We start from the raw sequence: 24,810 nt of genomic DNA on the forward strand, positions 1-24,810 counted from the left end.
ATACGTCACAGATCACCATAATTTGTGACGTGCTTATGACATCACGTAGCATCATATTATAACGTCATCACATCGCGTCGTATCTTGGTCAAATCTGGACCGATCACGGAGGCAATGCAAAACCAGGTGGGATGCCTCCAATTTTGGAGGCACTGCAAAATCACGATAGGTGCAGAAAGCTTTCGAAGGGTGGCGGGGCAGCATCAATACACCTAAGTACAACGGCTGAGAGGAAAAAGATTTTTTTCGCCTTAGAGTCGTCCTAAATGAACGCATAAGGAACCCTATGAGATGTTTTAGCCTAACCAACACATGGTCTTCTATATGCATGAAGGTCGAAGAAGTATATTCGTTTGATTTAATTCAACAAAATAATTCTATGAAAAACGCTACCGGTGTTTCATAACTTACGGCATTTAACTACAAAATGATCAAGGCGGCGCGGAAGGTTCCGAACCGGACTGGTAGGTGGTTGTAAAAGTGTACTACTCTAGCTACGAAGTATTTCTTCTTGACTGAAAAGTTCTTTGTGGTGAATTTCTTGAACACAATTTATCATATTAACTAAATCTTGAGGAATATGTGACTATGATTGCAATAGTAAGGTCGTTTTACTTGCCGTAATCCTCTGCGGCCAGTGAACCAAGAAATTGCGTGTAGGCTCACTGTGCAGTTAGCTGAGAAAGAAAAGAAATTTCAGTAGCAACACCTTTATATTTGCGCAACAATGAAGCAACCGCTCGTTGTAAGGAATTCGAAGAAGCCAAGGCGCATGCTATTTACGCCCAAGATTGGTTACATGAACAGCAAGAGAGCTCTCATAGAGTAAACAGGTCTACCTACATGCATATTGTTCAGAGGTACTGCACATGGTACAAACGTCGTACATACATGATACAACGACGATATCAATCGCATTTGCTGCTGCAGGCGCGCAAAATTGTCAGCGTATGTTTGCCACAGCGACGTGCATGCCCACGCTTTTGCATGCACACTTGCCGTTTGTGGCGAAGACTATTTTAGATGCCTCGTTTCTGACAAAATGTGAATACGCAGTTAGGCATAAACGCCTACAATATCTTTAATGATTTCATGGCATGCAGGGAAACAAGTCAAGATGGATATGCTTCTAGTGACTGCAGCCTGAAGTTCTATTTCGGTCGTAGTGTTTTTATGAGTGCCTCTCTATTGCTTCTGAGTAAGTTCTCCGTCACCTTGAGAACCTCCACGACAGCCGGCGAAGGGTTAAACAACCCAAGGCCCGACTCTGAGAAGTTCTTCAGTAAAATTAATTTTGCTGGTGCCTTATCGCTAACGAGTGCAGCGCGGCAGTTTTCACAGTGCAGCCGTTTCAGCAGTTTTGATACCACATACCCTGCCAAGTATTCTATCGACTGATCTGCCACAGTTGTGAGATCGAGTAGGTCATCCGGAAGTTGCACTTGCTCCTGGCCCTCATTGTTTGGCTGGTGTTAAGGGATACCAGCAGAAACCCTCCATCATCCGAATAACTGGCGTTCTTGCTGGGCCTTAAAAACAGTGCCAACGTAGCACTCCTCAGACTGCAGTTGAATTCATACAGTGTCGGAATGGGCTTTTTCGAGCGCAGTGTTAAAAACAAGTTCTCAAGTGGGTCCTGGATCTGTCTGCTCAAAAAATAAGAAATAGCTGAAGTTATACATGTCAAGCATCGTAGATTGAAGCTCTAATGCAGTCAATGTGGCGACAGTGATGCCGGTCTGTATTGGCTTCCAAGGTGCCTTTGTCGGAGCCCCAATAGAAATCATGGAGGATCAGTCAACAATTTCAGTAAGGAACTTAACAGCTTCACCATAAGCTGCTTGCACTGAATGGCTAAATGCCAATTTACTAGTTCTTGATGTCATTAGCCTGAACCACCGAAAAACGGTCGAAATGAACCAAGCCGTAGTCAGTGCGTCCTTGCTAATCTTACCGTTTTCAACTAACAGGTGCAAGCCAGAAGATGTATCGTTATGAAATAGACTGAATGCGAATTTCACTTTAATGTTGTCATAATGGTTTGGCTCAACACAAGACGAGTTAAGGTGAAGAGCAAGCTTGATCTCACTTTTTTCATCATGGTCAAAAGAGTCTTTCACATAACGAAGATCAACACAATTTGTAGCCAGTTGATTAATTTTCGCAATGTCATCGGGAAGGTAAATAGCCTGGCCTCTTGTCAAGTGATTTATAAGGTTCTTCAAAAGGTGAGGCACATCTGGCATACCACAGTCGCCTTGACTGATCACGGTGGTGAACACAGCCAGTCGACGGCCGGCTACACTTTCCTTCACGAATAGCGAACAGTCGCCATGATGGCACATTTCTGCCACCCATATCAGATACTAGAACATGAATTTTCAATCCGAGCTACTCACAAGCCGTTATTATGTCAATCAATTGGCGTAGCGATGGGCTCCGGAAATTTTGACCATCTGGTATTCTTAAACTTGTACCGAGATCGCACAGTACACGGGCATCTAGCATTTTGCCTCCTTCAAAATTCGACCCGCCACGGCCGGGATCGAACCCGCGACCTTGGAGTCAGCAGCCGCGCACCGTAACCGCTACACCACCGCGGTTTACGCGAGGAAAGCGAGAAAGCTGAAGGCAGAACACCCCTGGAAGACGCTCAACTACCATCCACTCGTCCTCGTGATCCGCAACGTGGACCACGTGGATTACGCAAAAACCGGGATCAGTGCTTTCTATAATAAATCTGCCCAGAGAACCAGGCCTCTCATCATTACCGGTGACTTCAACACCGATTTATGAAGACCCAACAACGCCTGGTTTTTCTACTGTGTCGAAGACGGCTTGGATGTGGACAGTGCGTTAAAAGACGTCGCTGCCACATCCACGACAGGAGGCATCATACATCATTTCATCGTAAGATGCATCCACGATTTCCACCACCTCTACTATACTTCGGACTTCACTGCACTTAGACCCCTCGTAGCCGCGATCACGAACGGAAACGATTACCAAGTCCGGTCCAGCTGCTGGTGGTCACTGATCATGGTGATGTGACCTTGTTCAAAAACTGCCAAGAACCTCTTCCCTGCATCCACATGTGTTCCTGAAACGTGTGCGCGTTCTGCGTCATAACGGATAAGTATAAGCATAATTACTGTAACGCAACTCTAACAACTGCAACTGTGACTGTAACGTACGTGCAGCGCGCCTGCGCGTGCCACTCGGCTGTGTATATATCTAGGGAAACTTTCCTTACTGAAGCTTAGTTGTGAATAACGCCTGTCCTTTGCATCTGTCTTCCTTCTTTGTCTTGTTAGGATTCGCGCTATCCAGCATCGAAGCATATAAACACTACATACCAGCTTACCGCGTCTGCTGTTGGTAAGACCCATTCTGCTGTTGGCATCGTTACGCAACTGTATGTAAACAACTGGTTATATAATACGTATGCGACTCTTCAACATATGAGTGTGCGTATGCCACTTCCACATTTCTCTAGCATCGTTCCGTAACGTCTCGCTCAATGTGAAAAATTACGCCGCAGTCACCATACCGCGCATGCTTCGCATAACATCGATTCCCACGGTACGTGGGATCTGCCGAATTTTTACCTCTAACGTCATCTTGAAGGTGTTTACAAGTCTTACATCTTGGACGAGAACAAGGTGCTATGTGGACAGTAGAATGAGGGTTTACTTTTGCATGCACTAACATGTCCCAAAAATTCCTATAACGGAGATACACGACCTTTTGTACTCCGGGAAACGCTTTTCTAAGGAGCTCGTTGCTTGCCAGTATTGGGTAATACTTGCAGATGATATTATTTATGTTTGTTAGTGCGTTTGAGTATTTGCTTATAAAGGCTGGCGGCTGGTTGGCTGTGCTACGGAGGCCCATTTAGCTAGTAATGATTTCCTATCTAGTTGACATGTTTCGTTGTAGAACTTGTTTAGAGCATCTTGCGTGTAATATCTCGGAACTAATGCACCCTTTAGGTTGCTTAAGTGGTGAACGTAGTCACCGTCGTCGCTACAGATCCTTCTTATACGCCCCACCTGTCCGACAAATGTCCCTTGTTTGCAGTGTCGCGGGTGATGACTAGTGTAAGCTCGGTATTGCTGTCTGTCTGTAGGTTTTCTGTAAAGCGAGGTCTTAGATTTTCCTCTTTGAATAGATACCGTCGTGTCTAGGAAGTTAATTTCACTGGAAGAATGGTGCACGGTAAACTTCATACTGGAGTAAAACTTGTTACAGTGGTCAATGAATGTGCTTAGCTCGCTGACGCCATGTTCCCATATAACAAATATGTCGTATATGTAACGAAGACAGGTAGAAGGCTTTAATGGACAAGATTTCAACAACTCTGATTCTAATTGTCCCACAAAAAACGCCAGGCCTGCGCGGAAAGCGCAGCACAGTCACAGCGAAAGCTGGAAGAGCGGCATTTCTAGAGCCCGTTATAAACTCTCCTGTGGCTACTAATACAGGTACATTAGCAACGTACCCACTACGCCACAAAGCGTAATTTTTGGGAAGTTGGGAAGCACCCAGCACGACATTATTCGTTGTTCTGCGGAGAAGCGAGGTACCATATGTAAGCGATTATGTGCAGTTTGTTGATGCGGCGGTTGATGACGATGAATAATCATGGTTGCGCCCTTTGTAATGGGTTGGAAGCTTTAAACGACCCACTAGTTACGTAATGCATATTGTGTGACGCCCGGTCGTTATTTAACTGTCCCACCACGCTTTATAACACACTTTAACCAGAGAAACGTAGAGCGAGAGAGAGAGAGAATTGACTTTATTGAGACTCTGAGGAAATGGATCATGGGAGCCTTATGGGCTTCTTTGGCAACCAACAGAAGTGCACTTGCGAGGAACCCACTACGCTATAAATCATTGTAATTTTTGAAAGTAGGGCAGTAGGCACTGTGCCATTTTTCGTCATTCTACAGACAGCCGTGGTACCTGCTAAACGCATGTAAGGCATTATGCGCACTTTGTTGATGCTGTGCGTGATGACGATGAAGAATTATGGCAGAGCTCTTTGTAATGGGTTGGAAGCATTCAACAACCTACTCGTTGCGCAATTCGCATTGTGTGACGCCTGGTTACAGAATTCGCGTTGTGCGACGCTTGGTGCTTATTCTACTCTTTTACCACGCTATATTGCATATGCTAATGTGGTTCCTTCCCGACATGAAGCCTGTATAGGACCTTTTTGCAAAGCAGTTTCAAGCACCTGCATGGCTCAGAGGTTGAATACTGGGCTCCCACGCAGAGGGCCCAGGTTCGAACCTCGTTCCATCCTGGAATTTTTTTCTTATTTAGTTTTTTTTTATTTCGTGCGATACTGGTTACGGACACCGGCGGCGGCGGCGGCGGCGGACAACTACGGCACCAAAAACGGCCGGTGAAATGATCTCATAACAGCTTTCGCTGTAAAATGTTGGCGTATGTTGTCGTATGTCGGCGCAAAAGGGGTTCCCATACTAGTGCCGAAAGTCTGCAGGTAGTAGGACGAATTCAATTCAAAATAATTTAGCGTCAGGACTAATTTCAATAAAAAGAGGTAAACTTCAGCACCATGTCTTTGCTTGCTTACTATGAGTGACTTTGAGACCGCTTCAATCCCTTCATTGATAGGTGTGTTCGTAGCAGTATTTGTTGGTGAAAGATTGGTTTGTAGAGTGATAATTCTTAATTACCAAATGCTGAAGAAGAGAATACGACCCTAGGTGGCTCCGTTTTTCTCTGTGTGTTGTACATAGTGCAGTACCAGGTACTCAAATTTTTTAGTCAGACAAGAATCTGTGTATAATGTTATACAAACTGCCCCATATACAACGTAATACATTTCTACAGAGCAGCGGTGTGTACGTAGTCCCACATTTATACACAGTCGAATTTCAAACTTTTCTCCAACAGGGCCCTGCTTATGAACATTCCCGGTGTGGCACTGGTGTATATTCTGTCCGTGCTATCAGGACTGATTCTTTATGTTGTATACCACGATTGTGACCCCCGGCTTACCGGAGACATCTACAAAGCTGACGAGGTCAGCGAATGCGTTTTTAATGCAATATATTTGTTCCCTTATAAAATATTGTTGTTGGTGATACTGACGGTTTTTGTTCTTGTGTCACCCATGTCGGATATCCCCAAAAGGTTTAAAATAAGGCACTCGTTGCACTGAAAAAAAAGTTTGCAAACGTAAACCTGTTCGAGCCTAAGCAACTTTGCTCTCTTTTTCGTAGAGTACGATGTTCTTGTACCCAAGCAATTAAGAAACTTACTATTTTCTGCAGTTACCGTTCACTGTCACCGTACTATGCAACATAGTTGAAGTTCCTGATAATTCACAAAATGTAGCACCACGCATGAAAACAAAAGTAGATTGGAAGCTCAAAAATTAGCATGACTTCATAGAAGTCATAACTGAAGGTTGTATGATTTTTTTATGTTGCACCTTGCAGCCATGCACCGCAATATTAGAGAACTTATCACACCCTGCTTGGTCACGTAGTCAGTTCTGTCCTGAAACAAATTTTATATGCCAGTCATCACCACAACGTGCCACTTCAGCGCGATCGTAGAAGCTGCTATATCCCAGGTAGCTGGAATAAAAGGCCTTCGTGTAGAGAACGTAGCTTATTCAATTATTCTTCGACGGATTTGCACGCAGCGCGATACGAAGTGGTCTGCTGTTCGTGCACCGCCGGCTCTCTAGTTGCGAGTGCATAAGCTCTGCAGGAAAGAGAATGGGGAGAACTGAGATCGTGCGCTGCCACTTAGACGAGTGGAATGAAAGTACGATGACGGACGGCATTGGAGCTAGATTGTTCGTGATATATCGTAGACATACCAATTCTTACGTCCTTCGTTTAGCGCTTGGTAGCTGTCTTAGAGGTGTAACTGCCGCGTCAGCTTTGGTTTGGCAGGCGCCGAGTGTTTGTGGGGCGCGCAGCAGTGCCTGGTTTTCTCCGCCGGAGCCGCTTACGGCATTGGGCCTGTCTGTCCAGGATATATATATATATATATATATATATATATATATATATCAAAACGTTTATTGAGGAAAAAAAGAAAATAAAAAAGTGTTTAGGGAGCGGGTGGGTGGGGCCCCTATTCCAGGGCTCCACTGGCTTGAGCGGCCCGCCGCGCCTGGTCGAGGAGTGCTAGTTGCACCACCCCATCCCCGCTGGCGAGCAAAGTCTCCCACTGCTCCCTTCCGGAAATTTTGCCGGCTATTTGCGGCGAGTTAATTTCGGGTGGCCTGTTCTGGCAATCCCACGTTATGTGGGCGAGAGTGGGCCTGCCTCCGCGCCACGGACAGCTATCGCTGTACATTGTGGGGTGAATGGCATGTTTCAAAGAAAGGTTCGGATATGTATGTGTATGTTGGTGTAAAAACAGCCACACCACTGTAAATTGGCTGGAGGCGGCGGGCTTTTCTATTGTCAGATGGTGGGGGGGGGGGGTAGCTGTAAATGGCCTACATGATTGATGTACAGGCAGGCAGCTGTCTTGTTCACATTCAACAGCCGCGACTTGAGGCTGATGCGTTCCCTGACAATGGGGGGGGGGGGCATACTTGGGTATCTGTCGAATCAGCTGGTCAAGTTCCCGCTGTCTCTGCCAGAGCAGCCGAGCGCACTGAGCGTTTTGCAATTTTTGAACGCTCTTTGAAAGTGGTTCTGGCCCAACTGCCGGGATATGTAATTGCCGCTCACGGAAATTACCGACGCCTGTCCCGTAGCACACTGCATGCTTGTGCTGCTTGAACAGAAAAAAATGAGACTCGGCTTCCCCTCAAAAGCAAAGCAATGAACGCGATAGTGGAATGCGATAGTTTATTGAACGACGTCGAGTAACAGGCAGAAAGCCGGCGCAGTGAAAGACATTCCCACAGGCTCGGCATTAACAGGTCGCGATCACCGCTGGCGCTTCTCACCAAGAAAGCGTCTCACTAGCAAACGCCTTGCTCCTTCAGCACTACAGTAGTAACAAATGCGAATGGTATACGAAGTAAGGCTAGCAGCTAAGTCTTTTAGGATTCGATCTCACGTAACTACAAGACGCTGGTGTATGGGAACACAGCCCCTCCAGTGAGTGAAGCTGTTCTCATGCTCTCAAGGGCGGGCAACGAGATCTTGTTAGAAGGCGGCATTCTTCCCCTCTCCATGCCGCCAGAGAAGTCACAACTTTGCAAAAACGCCACGAAAGCGATAACAGCTGATCGGATTCCCAGAAACACACTCGACCCACAACAAAGGACGGAGAAAAGCGAGAGCCAAGGCCATACTCGCCAAGATTATGCGCAACGAAACGCAAGTCCTCTTTGTTGACGCTGCAAGATATTGGAATCAAAGCGCCTACGCCGTCTCTGTGGTGGACGCCCATGGCTCGCTCGTCAACGTAGCCACGGTAGTTACCAACTTCACCCACGAAGCAGAAGAAATGGCCATTGCGGTGGCCCTTGAAAGCTGCACGGGAGCCTCTATCATTTACTCGGACTCCAGAACAGCTATAAGAACTTTTTCGGCGGCCCTCGTCTCTTCGAAGGCAGCTACAGTCGTCAACAAGCTCTTCTACCAAGACAGGGGCGAAGATAATTTCCCGTCCTCACACATAACATGGTTCCCGGCTCACATAGGAAACATTTCCGGATCTGCTTACTGCAACCCAAGCGAGCGGGCACACCAACTGGCGCGAGAACTCACTTTCCGCGTCTGTGGTCCACCCCCTCGCTTCAATGCAGCCTGCAGGAACCTCGATAACAAAGACCCGCTCGTGTCATACCACGAACTCACCTCTCATCATAGGTTAGGACGTCCAACTTTTCCTCCTCCTCACACAAAGCTCAACAGAGCACAAGCAATCACTTACAGACAGTTGCAGACTCGAGCATACATAACACCGACGACACTGAGCAGGCTCAATCCTGACTTTCCTACTGTATGCTCGCACTGTGGCCATGAATATAACAATTTCGAGCACATGCTCTGGCTGTGCCCTGCCAACGCGGGTACAGACTTTTCTCACCAGCCCTCATGGGACTCAGCGCTTCGAAGCACAGAGCTCATAGCTCTGCTCAAGGCTGTCCAGAGGGCCCGGGCCGTCGCCGAAGGACTCTGTCTACCGGCCCCGACCTGTGTGGAGCCGCCGGATTGATTGGCGGGGCCTTCAACACCGCTTTCTTTCTCCTCAGGACCTGAATAAAGTTCATACTCACTCATGCCCTCTGCTGCGTCAACGTGAGGCAAGCGATGACAGCAGGGCACGTACAAGGGTAAGAGCCATCCACTGAAGTCTGCCGAAATATTGCGCGCCTTTCCATCAAAGGTCGCAATTGCTGCCCGAGCGACGCAGCGCCCCAGCCCACCGAGAGCACTTGATGCTTATTCGCGCCCGAGAGAGCCGGCTGGCGCATTTCTTCTCCCTTTGAGCCTCGCCCGTCTGCAGCTTCTGCAAGCTTTCACTCGCATATGGAGGGTACGATGCGCGGGGCGATGTCATCGATTTGAACTTTTGCGAAATATGATCTCGACGGAAAAATGCGCCTCACGAGGTTTATACAATTAGTATCCCAATAAGATGTGATGCTGAAGTTGCTGTGGAAGAGCGAGTTTGAGCTCTCCAACGTAGCGTTGAAAGCTGTCGTCGGTGCTTGCGCTGTACGGAGCAGACATTACTGCCGTGACTCTGTTGACACTGCAGAATTTCAGAATTTGTGCTCACATGAAACTGGCGTTTCGTGTGCTTCTGCCGCAGCGATCGGGCTGCCACTGCTCCGAAGCGTAGACCCTGGACAGTCCGCTATTGTGATAAACGTGAGGCCTACTGAAGGTTTGTTTGCTTACCTTCAGCTGCTCGTATGCATTTTACGACCAGGATATCGCGCATCCTTCGTCAGCGTATCCAAACAAGGAAGATGTTGAAGGGAAGATGGAAGCTTCATGTCATGAAAAATCCTTGAATATAGGATCGAGCTGGAGGTTTTTTTTTTCTTTCAATAGATAAGTCGCGCGTGGGAAGTTAATTTCACTGAAAGAACGCTGTATGCTAAACTCAATTCTAGGGTGACACTTGTTAAAATAGTCAATGAATGTGTTTAGTGCACTTATGCCATGTTCTCATCCAATAAATATGTTATCCTGGTGCGCGGCAGCATTTTTTCTTGGTGCTTCCACGTGGCTAAAAGCTATTTAGCCTATATCATGCAAAACTTATGAACTACAGAAAACGCTAACTTAATGAGGACGACTAAATGAGCGTGTATTGCATTGATCACTCCGGTAAAGTTTCGCTTGCTACAATTTCAGCTGATGCCACATGCAGTGCAAACAGTGCTTCAGGGCTATCCCGGACTCGCTGGTCTCTTCGTGGCAGCTGTCTTCAGTGGCTCCCTTAGGTGAGCCTCCAGCACAATCGCGCACCGTAAATGTGTAGCATGTGTGCACCATCGCCAGCCAATTATCAGGACATACAACACAGTTATCGTGATATCGCCCCAATATAATTTGATCTGTAGGCGTAAGACAGCGCTCTTTGAGAAGAGCGCGACAACGTAAAGCTTTTTATGCATGTTGTTTTTAGACGCGAAGGATCTTTTAGCGGAGCTCGAACCGGTGGTGGTGTGCGGCGTGACCACCCTTACTGCGCATGCGCAAACCCTCTCCACATACCTCCTCCCCCTCTCCCCTTCCCTCCTCCTCTACCCCTCTCCACTCCCCTCTGAAACGCGGGCGCGACATGCCGAAACGATGCTTCGAATCGCCCCTCTCCTGCGCAACACTGCGATGAGCGCCAGCGCACGCGCGTTCCCTCCCCCTCTCTCTCCTCTTTTACGCCCCCCCCCCTCGCGCGCCTAACGACCGCGTTCCCCGCTCGCCCTGTGAGAATTAACGGCAAGGCTAGAGGGAAGACACGACGCCCGTATCGTTCCTCTTCGCATTCCACGACCCGAGGTCGGTAGCATGCCCAAGGAAAGCCAACGGAACGCGACCGTGCAAGTGCTCTGGCTTTGCATCGCCTTATGGTTCCGTTTAGCGGGAGGTGGTGTAATTTTTTTGTTTTCCTGTTGTGAAGAATCTGTTAATCCTTCAGCTGTACGTGCTAGTGACAACGGCGTGGTGTTCCTTGTTTCTTCATTTAATCTTGCGCTTCAGTACAATCTTCACTTTTGAAAGTCAGCGCCTCTTCTCGTTATTTCTTCTGTCGTTTGTCCTATTTATGAGCTCTGCCTGAAATTTAATCATGGACAAGAAGATAATATGCGTAAACATGTTGCAGTCGATACACTAATTAAGTTGATGCGTAAACGTATGCTGGCTTTTTCAAAGAGATCAACTGCTTTTTTCAAAACAACTTGGGTACGCAATCATCCTGCTAAAGCGGTAGCTGGGTGATCTTTTCACAAGCGTCATGAACGTATGATGCAGAATGAGGTGCCTGTGATAGGCGTCAACGCTATGTGAACTTATGGAGAATGTGTTTTTTTAGTACTTTCAAAATAGACAAAATAGTATGTCACCGATTTATGCAAAGAGAAAACATTCATACACGGAGTACATCTCGTTAGACAGTGTGACCCGGTTTCAAATAAATTACTTTGGAAAGCGTTTTATGTGTCTCTTATATTTTCCCGTGTTTGTATGTTTCTGCGCTAAAAACTATGTCGAACCAACAATATCGCAAGTCAACCTTTGCTATGAGAAAATATCGCATTTCGGTCTTCACTCTGGGATGAGCTCTTTTGGCTAAAGTTGTGCAACTCTGACTAATTCTCCAAATGTTCATGCATAATTTAGGGAACCCTGTAGTTTCCTTGGTTTGCTGATCGTTGGTACTTAAATGTAAGCTCCTGCGAGCACAAATTTCGGTATCACTCATCAACAAACTTTTTATCAATGCCAAAGTTGCAGCTTGTTCTACACCTACTATGCAGCACCCATGTGTTTAACACATGTAAGACGCGCCGTAAGCTCTCAGACATTTTCTTCCAGCATTATTGCTCCGAATAGGGGATGTTTGAAATGTGCAGTACCATTTGTCGACAATGTGGAGAACGCCGTGGGCCATCTTTTCTTGGGTGCGAAAACGAAACTATTCGCAAGTCGCAGAATTTCAGCTGCGAGCTGCTGCTTTCCTTTCGTTCGTTTTGCTATGCATTCCCACTGCTTCGTGGGCTGTGCAGGCATCGAGAGAGCCGTCACAATACTGGCAAAAAGGTAACCCTGGTTTCAATGGCACGTATTGATTATTTTAGCGTGAAAAAGAGAATTTTGTCGAGCACTGCCTTTGTCAGTGAGGTCAGCATTGTCTTCGGTTCGAAACGTCGATTGGCACGCGTAAAAGTGCCCTTCTACCCCGGTTCTCATCTTCTTGTGCATTCGACGTGAACTACCAGCGAGGTAAGCACGACTCACGGAGCAACCAGTGGCAGATATTCGATATGGGCATTTTTTAACACGAAAGTGTTTTATGCCGGGATCCACCAAGATTTTCATGACGTATTTCCGTCACGGAAATACGTCAGCAAAATGAACGCCATCAAATGGCACAGAAAAAAATATTAAGAAAAAGTTCCGTTAACAGGACTCGAACCCATGTCCTCTCGGTCCGCGACGATGGCTGGCGGGCGTTTAGCCCACTGAGCTACCGCCAAACACGTAATGGGGGGGGGGCTACGTGAATGCGCCTTTCATCTTTCACACTTTCCTCTCACAGTGCTTTTGCATGGATGGATGGATCAATGCTATAAGCGTTCCTTTCATAACGGGGCGGTGACATGTGTGCCACCAGGCTCAAAAAACAAAACAAAGAGGTGGTGGCTTCAGCCCAAGGCTCGCTCATAACGTTCATCCATATCGAAAAACAGCTCCCCGATGCTCGCCTGGCTGTCGCACCCCGTTCCCCACTCGCCCTGTGAGAATTAACTGCCAGGATAGAGGGAAGACACAACGCGCGTAGCGTTTCTCTTCACGTTTCACGACACTTTGGAGCAGTATCATTGCTTATGTGCTTGTTGATGCCATCTGCGCGGGATTCGCTATATGCGGTGTCCACGTATATGATAGGAATTTCAGCTACCGCAAGGGTTAAATCATGATCATGGGCGTTAGTCGTCGCTACGAAGATGTGCCACTAGGCGTAGACGTGAGTGCGTCCACATCAGGCGGTGCTACATCAGCCAAACAACAGTAGACATTATAGAAGCTCTGATATACCAATGCACTCAAGCAATCAACTACTTCTGTGACGTACGTTCCACTTTCGTGTAGTACCGATTCCTAAGACAGAGGGTTCAACCATCCTTTTTAGAACAGACCATCCTGGGCGGTAAACATGTGTTCTAGGGTTCGAGACACGTATAATCGCATGAGTCACGCGTTCGCCTCTTCTCCTATTGCGATGAGCGTGATACAGTGTGCGCTGGAGATTAAGACAGGGGGGGGGGGGGATGTCCATGGCTCATGTGCGGCCCAGGCGTTACGCGGTGCTCGTTATAGCCTCGAACACTTCCTCAAGATTATTTGTGCGGTAACCCACTGAACAACGCGAACCAAGCTTTCGAGTGCGCGTGTGCGCAATCTTTATGCCCCTTCCCTCTCCCCTTTACTTTCCTATATTTATTCACGAGTGTGAATAAAACCCTGGCCTTATTTCTGTTGGCATGGTCCGACTGTCTCGTTTACTGCTGCAGCGGCGTGGCTGCCTCCAAATTAACAGTGACGACGAGAATACCCACCGATAAGCATAAGCCGGGCGCCAGCCGCAAGACAGAGACGAAGACACCCATCAGCCCGCCCGCAGCCATGGCCCTCAAGCTTCAGGATTTTGCAGAGGAGACAGATATGTGGCAAGCGTATCTCGTTAAGATCGACGCCTACTTCGAAGCAAACTAAGTGACGGACGACGCGAAGAAAAGGGCCTTGTTGGTGGCAGCTTGAGGATCGAGGACCGTTGAAATCGTTTGCGGCAGAATCGCAACGCGAAAACTTAGCTCGCTGAGGTGTGAAGAAGTTGTTTCAACCTTGAACGAGCACTATGGTCCGTCGCCAAACGGGATATCAGAAAACTTCAAGTACTTTCACAGAAACCAACAACAACGGGAGTACGTGCAGGCGTTTATCGTCGAGATTCGCAAGCTAGCTCATAACTGCAGCTTCTCTTCGATGTTGAGCGAATGCTGAGGGGTCGTGTCGTTTGTGGAGTGCGCTCGAAAAACCTGCAGAAACAACTATTAGCAAAAAAGGACTTCACGCTGGCAGAAGCGGAAGCACTAGCTCTAGCAGCCGAAAGCGCGCAGTTAGGGTCGCAACAGATGAAGGGGCAAAGGTGACACCGTCGGGGTGCTCAACGTGAAGCATAGCAGGCAACCAGAAATCACCAGGAGTGAACGGAGCAGCTTCTCGCAGCACTGCAGCTGCTGTGGCAAACAGGGACATCAAGTCAGGGAATGCTCATTATGACGCCCGGCCACGGTGGCCTAGGGGTTATGGCACTCGGCTACTCACCCGAACGTCGCGGGTTGGAATCCCGGCCGCGGCGGCTGCGTTTTCGATGGAGGCGAAAATGTTTGAGGCCCGTGTACTTACATTGAGGTGCACGTTAAAGAACCCAGGTGGTCGAAATTTCCGGAGCCCTCCACTACGTTGTCTCTCATAATTATATCGTGGTCTTGGGACGTTAAACCCCAGATATTATTATATTATTATTAATGCTCATTATGACGGCGCAGGTGCTACAAATGCGGGCGACAAGGTCACTTGGCGCGAGTATGCACACGGACAGCCACCATCGACAGAAGCTTCGCGATAACAGAGTGTTCAGCGGAAAGAGAAGATAACGGCTGCAACGCATACAAATATGGTCAGTGAAGAGTAATAGAAGCCTCGTTACGCCCCTACACAAACAGGTTACATGGAATGGAGTGCCACTGAATATGATAATCCACACAGGTTCACCTGTCTGTGTAGTTCCTAAAGCGATATAGGAAGCCAATCGTCATTAGTGGCCACCGCTTTGCAAAGCTGCATTAGCTTTGTCATGCTATCTTGGGAAGATACCAGTGCGGGGCGCTGTCAAAATGCAAGCTTCCTACAAGTCTGCAACAGTTGACTACGATCTCCTTGTGTTAGACTGCGAAGCTCCTAGCCTTTGCGGCCGTGACCTGTTACAGGTGCTCGAGACAAAAGAGGCACCGCTCTCATATGACGGGAAGCTGGAGAGTCGGACAGCTGCACCAGTGATGCAAAAGTACGCAGACCTTTTTGCGGAGGGCCTGGGAGTCATCAAGAGACCACCAGTGCGGCTTCGTATAATGGACGGAGCAACCCCAAGGTCCTGTAAGGCAAGCAAAAATCCATTTTCTTTGCTTGACAAATTGTCCGCCTAGCTAGATCGACTCGTGGCCGAAGGCATTATTACTCCAGTTTCCTATTCAGAATTGGCCACTCAGGTGGTGCCAGTGCTGAAACGTAACGAAACAGTCCGCATCTGTGGCGATTTCAAAGTTACTCTAAACCCAGTATGTGAATTGGCAAGTTATCCGCTACCCGTAGTGGACGACATTTTCGCTACGCATCGTGAATGGCAGCAGTTAAGAATCTTGCATCTACGTGATGCCTACAACCAAACATATCTAGACGAAGATTCGCGCAAGCTAGCGGTTATAAGCACTCACAAGGCCCTCTTTTGTTATAATAGGCTACCGTTTGGGATAGCCTCGGCCCCTGCGATTTTTCAAAAAACGCCAGGCCTGCGCTGACACCGCAGCACAGTCACAGCGAAAGCTGGAAGAGCGGCGTTTCTAGAGCCCGTTGTAAGCTAGCTCACTTGGGGCTACAATAGAAGTACACTAGAAAGGTACCCACTACGCAATAAATCACAATTTTTGTGAAGTTGCGAAGCACCTACTAAGCCATTATTCGTCATTCTGCGGAGAAGCGAGGCACCAGCCGCACGTCTGGAAGGCATTATGTGCACTTTGTTGACGCGGCGACTGATGACGATGAAGAATTATGGCTCAGCCCTTTGTAATGGGTTGGAATCGTTAAACGGCCCAGCAGTTATGTAATTTGCAGTGGGTGACGCCCGGTTGCTATTTCCCTCTCCCGTCATGCTGTATAACATACGTTTCCGTGGGAGAGAGAAAGGGTGGGGTGAAGAACTTTACTGAGACCCCAAGTAAATGGATCATGCGCTTATGAGATTCTTTGGCAACCAATGCAAATGCACTTGCGAGGAACCCACTACGCTCTAAATCATTCTAATTTTACTGAGACCCCGAGGAAATGGATCATGCCCTGATGGGCTTCATTGGCAACCAATACAAGTGCACTTGCGAGGAACCCACTACGCTATAAATCATTGTAATGTTTGAGAAGTAGGGCAGCTGGCACTGGGCCATTTTTCGTCATTCTACGAAGAGCCGTGGTACCTGCTAAACGCATGTAAGGCATTATGCGCACTTTGTTGATGCTGTGCCTGACGACGATGAGGAATTATGGCAGAGTCCTTGTAATGGGTTGGAAGCATTCAACAACCTATTCATTGCGCAATTAGCATTGTGTGACGCCTGGTTACAGAATTCGCGTTGTGCGACGCGTTGCGCGACGCTTGGTGCTTATTTTACTCTCTACCACGCTATATTGCATATGCTAAGGTGGTTCCTTCCCGACATGAAGTCTGTATAGGACCTTTTTGCATAGCAGTTCCAAGCACCGGAATGGCTCAGAGGTTGAATACTGGGCTCCCACGCAGAGGGCCCAGGTTCGAACCTCGTTCCGTCCTGGAGTATTTTTCTTATTTCGTTTTTTTTTCTTATTTCGAGCGATACTGGTTACGGACACCGGCGGCGGCGGCGGCGGCGGCGGCGGACAACTACGGCGCCAAAAACGGCCGGTGAAATGATCTCATAACAGCTTTCGCTGTAAAACAATTGAGCAGGTTCTGCAAGGTCTCCCATGGATTCAAACGTACTTAGACGACGTCCCTGATAGCAGATGCGAACAATAAACCAACTGCGAACCTTGAAGCAGACTTGCAGCGGTTCAGGGAATACGGCGTGAAACTCCGCTCGGACAAGTGCCGAGTATCTGAGAGGTCAGTTACGTATCTACGACACAGAATTGACGCGGCAGGGTTTCACCCGTCACAGAAGAACATCGAAGCAATTAGGCTGGCACCGACTCCTCGCAATGGCACGGAGCTGCAGTCTTTTTTGGGCATGCTAACATTCTACAATAAATTCTTGCCTAATCTGTCCACGCGCCTGAGTCGCCTATACCTTCTTCTGGAAAAGAAATCGAAATGATCTTGGGATGAGCGCGAAAACGATGCCTTTCAAAAAGCAAAAGCCGTTTTGTGTTCCACGCCTGTGCTAGCTCACTTCGATCCCGCACGAGATCTATTTCTCGAGTGTGACGCGTCACCCTACGGAGTGCGAGCGACACTATTCTACCGAATTGAAGGGCAGTATCAGCCCCTTGGATTTCACTCCAGGACGATTACTGCCGCAGAAAAGAATTATTCACAGATTGAACGTGAGGCGTTGGCTCTGGTTTATGGCGTCACGTGAATCCGAGATTGTCTGTTGGGCAAGCAGTTCACGCTTCTAACCGACCATCAACCATTGTTGGGTCTCCTAAGAGCGGATAGTCAGACGCCGGCTATGGCCGCTGCGTGCATTCAACGTTGGACCATCATACTTGGGCCCTACCGTTATCGGTTGTAACATCGACCGGGGAAACTCACGTGCAATGCCGCTGCTCTGAGCCGTCTACCGCAACCGTTACAGGAAGAAGTGGACCAGGAGTAAGAATCTCAAGTTGTTCTGACTCTGGACCAGTGGGATCAGCCGGCCCTGCCATTGAAGGAACTCCAGGCACTCGCCGTCGCGGATGAGGTACTTTTCCAGGCGCGCAAGTACACATGGAACGTTTGCCGAAAAACCTCGACATGGAAACTAAAAGAAGTCGCCGATTTTTACAAAACGCGGCATGGGCTGTCTGTTAGCGAAGAACTTCTTTACTGGGGTCATTGCTTGGTAGTGCCAACAGCAGCGCGCGGGAAGTTGCTAAGGCTACTTCATGCAGCCCACCAAGGAATTTCCACCATGAAGGCAAACGCCAGATTGTTATTTTGGTGGCCGGGCGTAGAGAAAGATGTCGAGCGGAGCGCATTGCGGTGACATGCCAAAACTGTGTGCAAGCGTTGCCGATGCCTCAGGCGATAGAACCAGTAAATTAGCCCGACGCGCGAATGGTGGTCGCGTTTACATGTGGACTATGCGGGACCAATAAAGGGAAAATGTTACTCATCATCGTCGACGCTCACACAAGTGGATTCGGGCGCTTCCCGTGTCGCAAGCCAACTCGCATGCACAGTCGAGGCCCTCAAGACGATATTTTGCCGTTTTGGTATAACGCGCACGGTGGTTTTCGACAACGGGACGCCAATCACTGCACCAGAGTTCGAGCAGTTTATGGAGCGCAATGGAATTGCGCATATTGCCCCGCCACGGTGGTCTAGTGGTTATGGCGCTCGACTGCTGACCCGAAGGTCGCGGGATAGAATCGCGGCCGCGGCGGCTGCATTTTCGATGGGGGCGAAAATGTTTGAGGCCCGTGTACTTAGATTTAGGTGCACGTTAAAGAACCCCAGGTGGTCGAAATTTCCGGAGCCCTCCACTACGGCGTCTCTCATAATCATATCGTGGTTTTGGGACGTTAAACCCCAGATATTATTATTATTATTAGGAATTGCGCATATTCAAACACCTCCCTATCATCCCCAGAGTAATGGACTAGCAGAGCGAGCCGTGCGCACTATCAAAGACGGCTGGAAGAAGATAGGAGGCATTTGCCTCATCACCTCACTGGCACGTGTGTAGTGCAATTATCGGAACGCACCACACCAGGAGGGTCCTTCTCCCTCCGTGAGGGCTATTAGGATCCCGTCTGCGCTCTAGACTGGAGATGTCTTTTCCTTCCAGAGTCTATCCGGCCAAAGCTACGAATGACCCAGGATCGAATTTCGCACCGGTAGACTACGTGTACGTGCGAAATTACGGCGCCGGTGACAAGTGGTTCCCAGGCACAGTGGAGGCTACGCGTGGCACTCGCCTCCTGGATGTAAAACTGTGGATGGGCTTGTCCGCCGCCACGTGGATCAAGTTCGTAATGGTGCATTCAGGCGACGGACCGACTCCGGATTTCTCGTGGATGCGGACGACTAATCCGCGGAGAAGTCGCCTGCAGGCGCATCCACACGACGGACGGTGTCCTAGGAGAGGACAGCCGGATTACTCTCGACCGCAGACTCTGCGCTCACCTGCGCCCGCTGGCAGCAGACCGGTTTGAGAGTATTCAACAACATGGAAGCCGATAGAACGCGAAGCTCGCCGAGCTTTGTCGAGTATTGCCGAGGACCGTAATTTGTTTCGGTGAAATCGGTGTTGTTGGCGGAATGGCTGAATGAAAAGAAGAATCTTCGTTACAGAGAGCTGCTGGAGACTGACCTCACTGCTGTCACGCGTGGGGCCCCGTACACGAAGGGAGGATACAGTGATGCGCGAATATCGGCAGCTTTTTTTTCTTCTAGCGGATAGCAGATACCGACAGTGCGCATTGCACTGCTGCACATTGTGTAGTCTTTTCTCGGTTGGCACTTGACCTAAAATAATTGTTCAAACATGGGTCGTGTTCTGACGCAAGCGCTTTCGGCAACAACGCCACTTTGCCTGCCGAAGTACCCTGCGTGTGCAATGCGCGTGTGTGTGCAATTAAAGCGACAACTTAACCGCTGCTCTTGAACCTGCCAATCAGCGCGTATTAAAAAAGATATATATCTCAAAGGTGATCGCCTTAGCATACGGCCCCAGAAATAAACTGAACTACGTGCCAGCAGAGCTGAAATCAACAACGAGGACAGCCGTAGGGCTCGAGCAGAATATAAGTCTTCTGGTTGCCAGCCTGTTGTCAGCTAAAGCTGCGCTGTTCCGCCGCCAGAATCCCGATGTAAAAAACGGGTTGGGGTCATCCGTCCGCGAGCCACGCGGACGAGTCGCGGACGAGGGAATCGCTGATGTGAGGTCACGTGACGCGCCGTCCGACCCACCACATCCGGATTCGTTCCGTCGTCTGAATGCACCATAAGCGGAGGCACAGGTGAAGCGCCAGAAGCCGAGGACATGTGGAGACCACCTACACCGGGTTCCCGGGGCCGGTACGACTAGAAACAACGGCTCCTGCTACCTCCCAGAGTAACCCCAGAAGCACAACCACACGTACTACGTCGCTCCACACGAGCCAAGAAACCGGTCGTCAGTTTTGGCTACTAAGGTTAAAGAAATGCGGTAATCCATTGAACGACGCGACCCAAGCTCTCAAGTGCGCATGTGCGCAATCTTTGTCCCCCTTCCCTCTCGCCTTTACTTTCCTATATTTATCCACGAGTGTGAGTAGAACCCGGCTTTTTTTTCTGCTGGCATGGTCCGAATGCCTCGTTTACTGCTGGAGCGGCGTGGGTCGCCTCCAATCAACCATTGGTTTCACCGTAACCGCTGCTATTCCAGGCTAAGGAAGGGGTAGTGCTGAAATCACGATTAGAGTGCACTAGAACAGGGGAGTGCTCGGAACGGCCGCAGCACCAACGTACAGAAAGTGAAGCCCAAACAGGGTCAATCCACCTGCAGCGCTACGATCGGTAGTCTGCAATGTGTCCGTCGTTTAAGAGTTGCGCGCGGCTCCGGCAAAGTGGCGCAGGGGTAGAATGCCCGCTTCCCACTCAAAAGGCCCGGGTTCGAATCGCAGTTGTAGATGGTGGGGTTTTATTTTTAGTGTCACCCTTTATAGCTGTGTTTTGGACTTTTAATTTCTTTCTTAAAACTAGCTTCTGTTGCTACGTATTGCTACAAAAAGTAACGTAAAATGTGAAATCTCGTTTCGAGTCTCATCTTCGCGAAAATCTCGGAGGCCATACTTTACGTTTTTGTTCAATCACGGGTGGTGGCACTGCAAATAACTGCGCTCGCTCTCAAATTTCTTCTATGTTACTTCACATTTTGCGTTACTTTTTGAACCAGCAAGTAGCAACTTAAGGTAGTTTTAAGAAACAAAGGAAAACCAATACAGCTACAAAAGGTGACGCTAAGAATAAGAACACCACTTGCAGCTGTGATTCGAACCCGGACCTTTTGAGTGGGAAGCGGGCATTCTACAACTGCACCATTTCGGCGGAGCCGCGCGCATCTCTTAAACGACGACACATTGCAGACTACCGATCGCAGCGCAGCAAGCGGATTGACCCTGTTTGGGCTTCACTTTTCGAAGGTCGTTCCGGGCACTCCCCTGTTCTAGTACAGTCTACCACGATTAAATGAGAGCAACGCCATATTTTGAACATTGCCACTTCCTCTCTCCTTCGCATTCCGTCAGCATTTATTCCTAACGTGGGTAAACCATGTCACGTGCTTTCATCTATTTTTGGCGGCATGAGCAAGCACTTCCGGTTCCCCAAATGTCTGGGAAAGGTTTTGTGAAAAGTAAAACTGGTGTGAAACTGATAGTTCTGTTGGAAGTTAAGAATCGCGAAGTGAAACGATGCGCTGATAGATGAACTTAGACGAATGACACATTCGTTCATATATGCAGCGCATCGTTTCACGTCGCAAGGCCATACCGACTAGCCCCAGTAGAAGCACTACTAAACGTTAAGAATCATATTAGATGTGAAGCATGTTATTCGCGATGCGCAGCGCCTATAGGGCGCCACTGAAAGCCGCCTAGCGGCGGCAGTTGGAACCGCTGGTGGGTCGCGTAGCAGACGCCTCATTTGCGCGCGTGCGATTTGCCGCTTGTGTGCGTCCCAGATAAATACTTTGCGGTGATAGTGTGCGCAAAGGAGCCGCACTTTATAATAGTGGACATGTGTCCGATGCCACATGTGTAGGACGACAATGTCACCCTACGCGCCAAGTGTTTGCAACAGACAAGCGTCAACAAGCTTGCCTACAAAGTGGAGCTCATCGCAAGTACACTGCTTTATAACGTCCCGATCACTAATGCCTGCGTGCGTTGACGCGTGAACCAACGTTTTTTCTCGACACAGTAGCTTCGTTTACGTGCCATGTGTTTATATAGTAGATTTTGAGGGAGCGCTATCGCACCGGCGTATAGATTTCACAGGTGCGGCCAGGCGAAGAGTCAGCGTTGGTAAAACTTTAAAACCAGCCCGATAAATATGTAAAAAAAAAAACGATAAACTTTTCACGATCGGTGCAAAAGCGCAAAGCGAACATTCTGCACCGATGATCGCATTCCAGTGCCATCAACAGGTAGAATGCAGCCGATTTCGTGCAGCACACGTGTGATTCCACGGCGCTTTTGTAAAGGAGCCGTCACCTGCTCGACGTTCTCTGGCATTGCGCTTCGCGCCAGTAGTTTTTCAAGAGAGCCCAGGCATCGCATATTATCAGTAATAACAACCTCTTGTGCATTGTAGCGTCTACAATGCAGGCGAGGCGACCAAGTGTAAACGTAGTAGCGTTCCCTGAAGGCATAGCTACATAAATCGAGAAATAAAAACACGGTAATTGTTCTAACACTGCCATAAACAAAGCGCGATTGCTTACCTTCTGCGTCGTACAGCCTTAATCCACGGCCGCTGTCGCTCTCGCTCATAAAAAAGCACCAGAAACCTGTAGAAGTGCGCTCCTGGAGATTGTTTGTGTGTGTTTGAGCAGCCGACAACGCAGCAGTTATTTTTCGACATCTCTGAAGCCCGACAGAGTCGTTAAATCACGATGAAACCAGATACATCCGTGCACTCAAGCACACGCTCGCGGGAACACTGCTCGCCCGGACCCAGCAATGCTTCCGAGCCGTGGCGGCAGATGGCGTCGTCGGCGCTTTGCGCATCGCCTATAGCGGAGTTCAATCCGGTGGTGGTGTGCGGCGTGACCACACTAACAGTGCATGCGCAAACCCTCTCCACTTCCCCTCGACTTTCCCCCTCACCACTCCCCATCTGAAACGCGGGCTCTACATGCCGAAACAATGCTTCGCATCGCCTTATGGTCCCCTTTAGCAAGAGATGGTGTGATTTTAGATGCGAAGCATCTTATGGCGGAGTTCAAACCGGTGGTAGTGGTGGTGTGCGGCGTGACCACCCTTATTGCGCATGCGCATACCCTCTCCACACACCTCCTCTCCACTTCCTCTCTCCCATTCCCCTCTCTCTCCCTCCCCACTCCACTTCCCCTTTCCTCGTCTCCCCTTCACCTCTTCCGTTTCCCCTCTCCACTTCCTCTCTCCCCTACCCCTCTCCAATCGTCCTCTGAAACGCAGGCTAGACATGCCGAAATTCTCTCCTGTGCAACGCCGCGATGAGCACCAGCGCATGCGCGTCCCCTCCCCCTCTTTCTCCTCTCCTACGCTGCCGCCCTCTCGCGCGCCTGTCGACCGTCTTCCTCGCACGCCCTGTGAGAATTGACGGCCAGGCTAGAGGGAAGACAAGACGCGCGTAGCGTTCCTCTTCGCGTTCCACGACGCGAGGTCGGTAGCATGCCCAACTAACGCCAACGGAAGACGATCGTGCAAATGCTCCTGCTTCGCATCGCTTCATGGCGGGAAGTGGGGTAATTTTCTTTATTCATATGACACTAGCACATCAGTTTTGAAAACGAAATATTTCTCAGCGAACCAAAGACACCATGAGCGTTTCTATCTATCTAGCCGCCTACATCTGGCGCTCTCGTGGTCATCTCTTTAACTTCTCACATGCAAAATATGCGTGGCAGGACATTAGTGTATGACGAACACGAAGAACAGGTCAATGAATGAATAGCCTGAGATACTTGTCGCGTAAGTCATGAAACCAATCAGACCTTTCCTGTCTTTTTGTGCTTCTTAGGTGTTTTCGCAGTACGCTACCCGTTCAGTGACTTGTGGCACATACCCGTATACCACGGTCCATGGAATGCAGGTATAAGCCACAGCTGATTCACGGGTTGTATGAAACCAGGAACGGCGATAACACAGTTTCAAAATCTTTACACGATGGTGTGATGGAGCTTGCTTCGCGGAATATGTGGGGCACGCGACGGCAGCGTTGTCGGTGAGGTAAATATCACAGGAACGGAAAGGTTGAAAGTCGCGGTTAGGGCCGCAATCCAACCAAGGCATCCTGCGTGGCAGTCAAACATTTATCCACAGAGCTACGCCAGTGCATGAAACTGCTTGCGAAAAATACGCTATAATGGCGCCATATCGCGGCAACGTAAACTGTGGTTGCATTATTCGCTATCGGCCCTTGTAACAATGTAATAAATATTACATATTAACTCCTATGACTCGCCAAGCTATGGTCAGCCATTGCTCAACCCGGAGGAAAACGGCATAAACCGCTTCTTATGATGCGCATATCATCGCACCGTAGCGTGCAGTTCCTTTCCATAAGATTGACATCTTTGCTCCAAGGTGAGTACCGACCTCACGTCTGCCCATAGGATACCATTTGGGCGTCAATGTCATTGACGCGCCTGGCAAACCCATGATCAATACCATAACAAGGGAGGGGTAGGGAGGCCCTAGGCACCCCCCCCCCTACCCAATAAAAATAAAACAAACAAGACATTGTGGCTTCTTCAAAACGCTCTTTCCTCAAAATAGGCGCTTTCCTCAAATAGTCAAGGCCTTCAGCAAGTGCTCCTCCTATGCCCCCTTTCCTGAAAAAAATTCCTCGCAACGGGCCAGCCCACGATATACCCATCCCCTCAGAATTCACAAAGAAGTTGATCCG

At 48.9% G+C, this 24,810-nt stretch overlaps 1 protein-coding gene across 1 annotated transcript in view; it reads left to right on the forward strand.

The window, feature by feature from the left end:
• The window catches only part of LOC119382199 (sodium-coupled monocarboxylate transporter 1), a 193,560-nt gene that overhangs the window by 81,774 nt on the left and 86,976 nt on the right, over nucleotides 1-24,810 (forward strand). Inside the window, exons 8-9 of the mRNA XM_037649915.1 lie at nucleotides 5,929-6,058; nucleotides 10,326-10,414. Of these exons, the coding sequence (XP_037505843.1) occupies nucleotides 5,929-6,058; nucleotides 10,326-10,414 (219 nt within the window). The remainder of the gene's footprint in view (nucleotides 1-5,928; nucleotides 6,059-10,325; nucleotides 10,415-24,810) is intronic.

The sequence above is a fragment of the Rhipicephalus sanguineus genome, chromosome 2 (genome assembly GCF_013339695.2).
Source record: "Rhipicephalus sanguineus isolate Rsan-2018 chromosome 2, BIME_Rsan_1.4, whole genome shotgun sequence".
Taxonomy (NCBI): domain Eukaryota; kingdom Metazoa; phylum Arthropoda; class Arachnida; order Ixodida; family Ixodidae; genus Rhipicephalus; species Rhipicephalus sanguineus.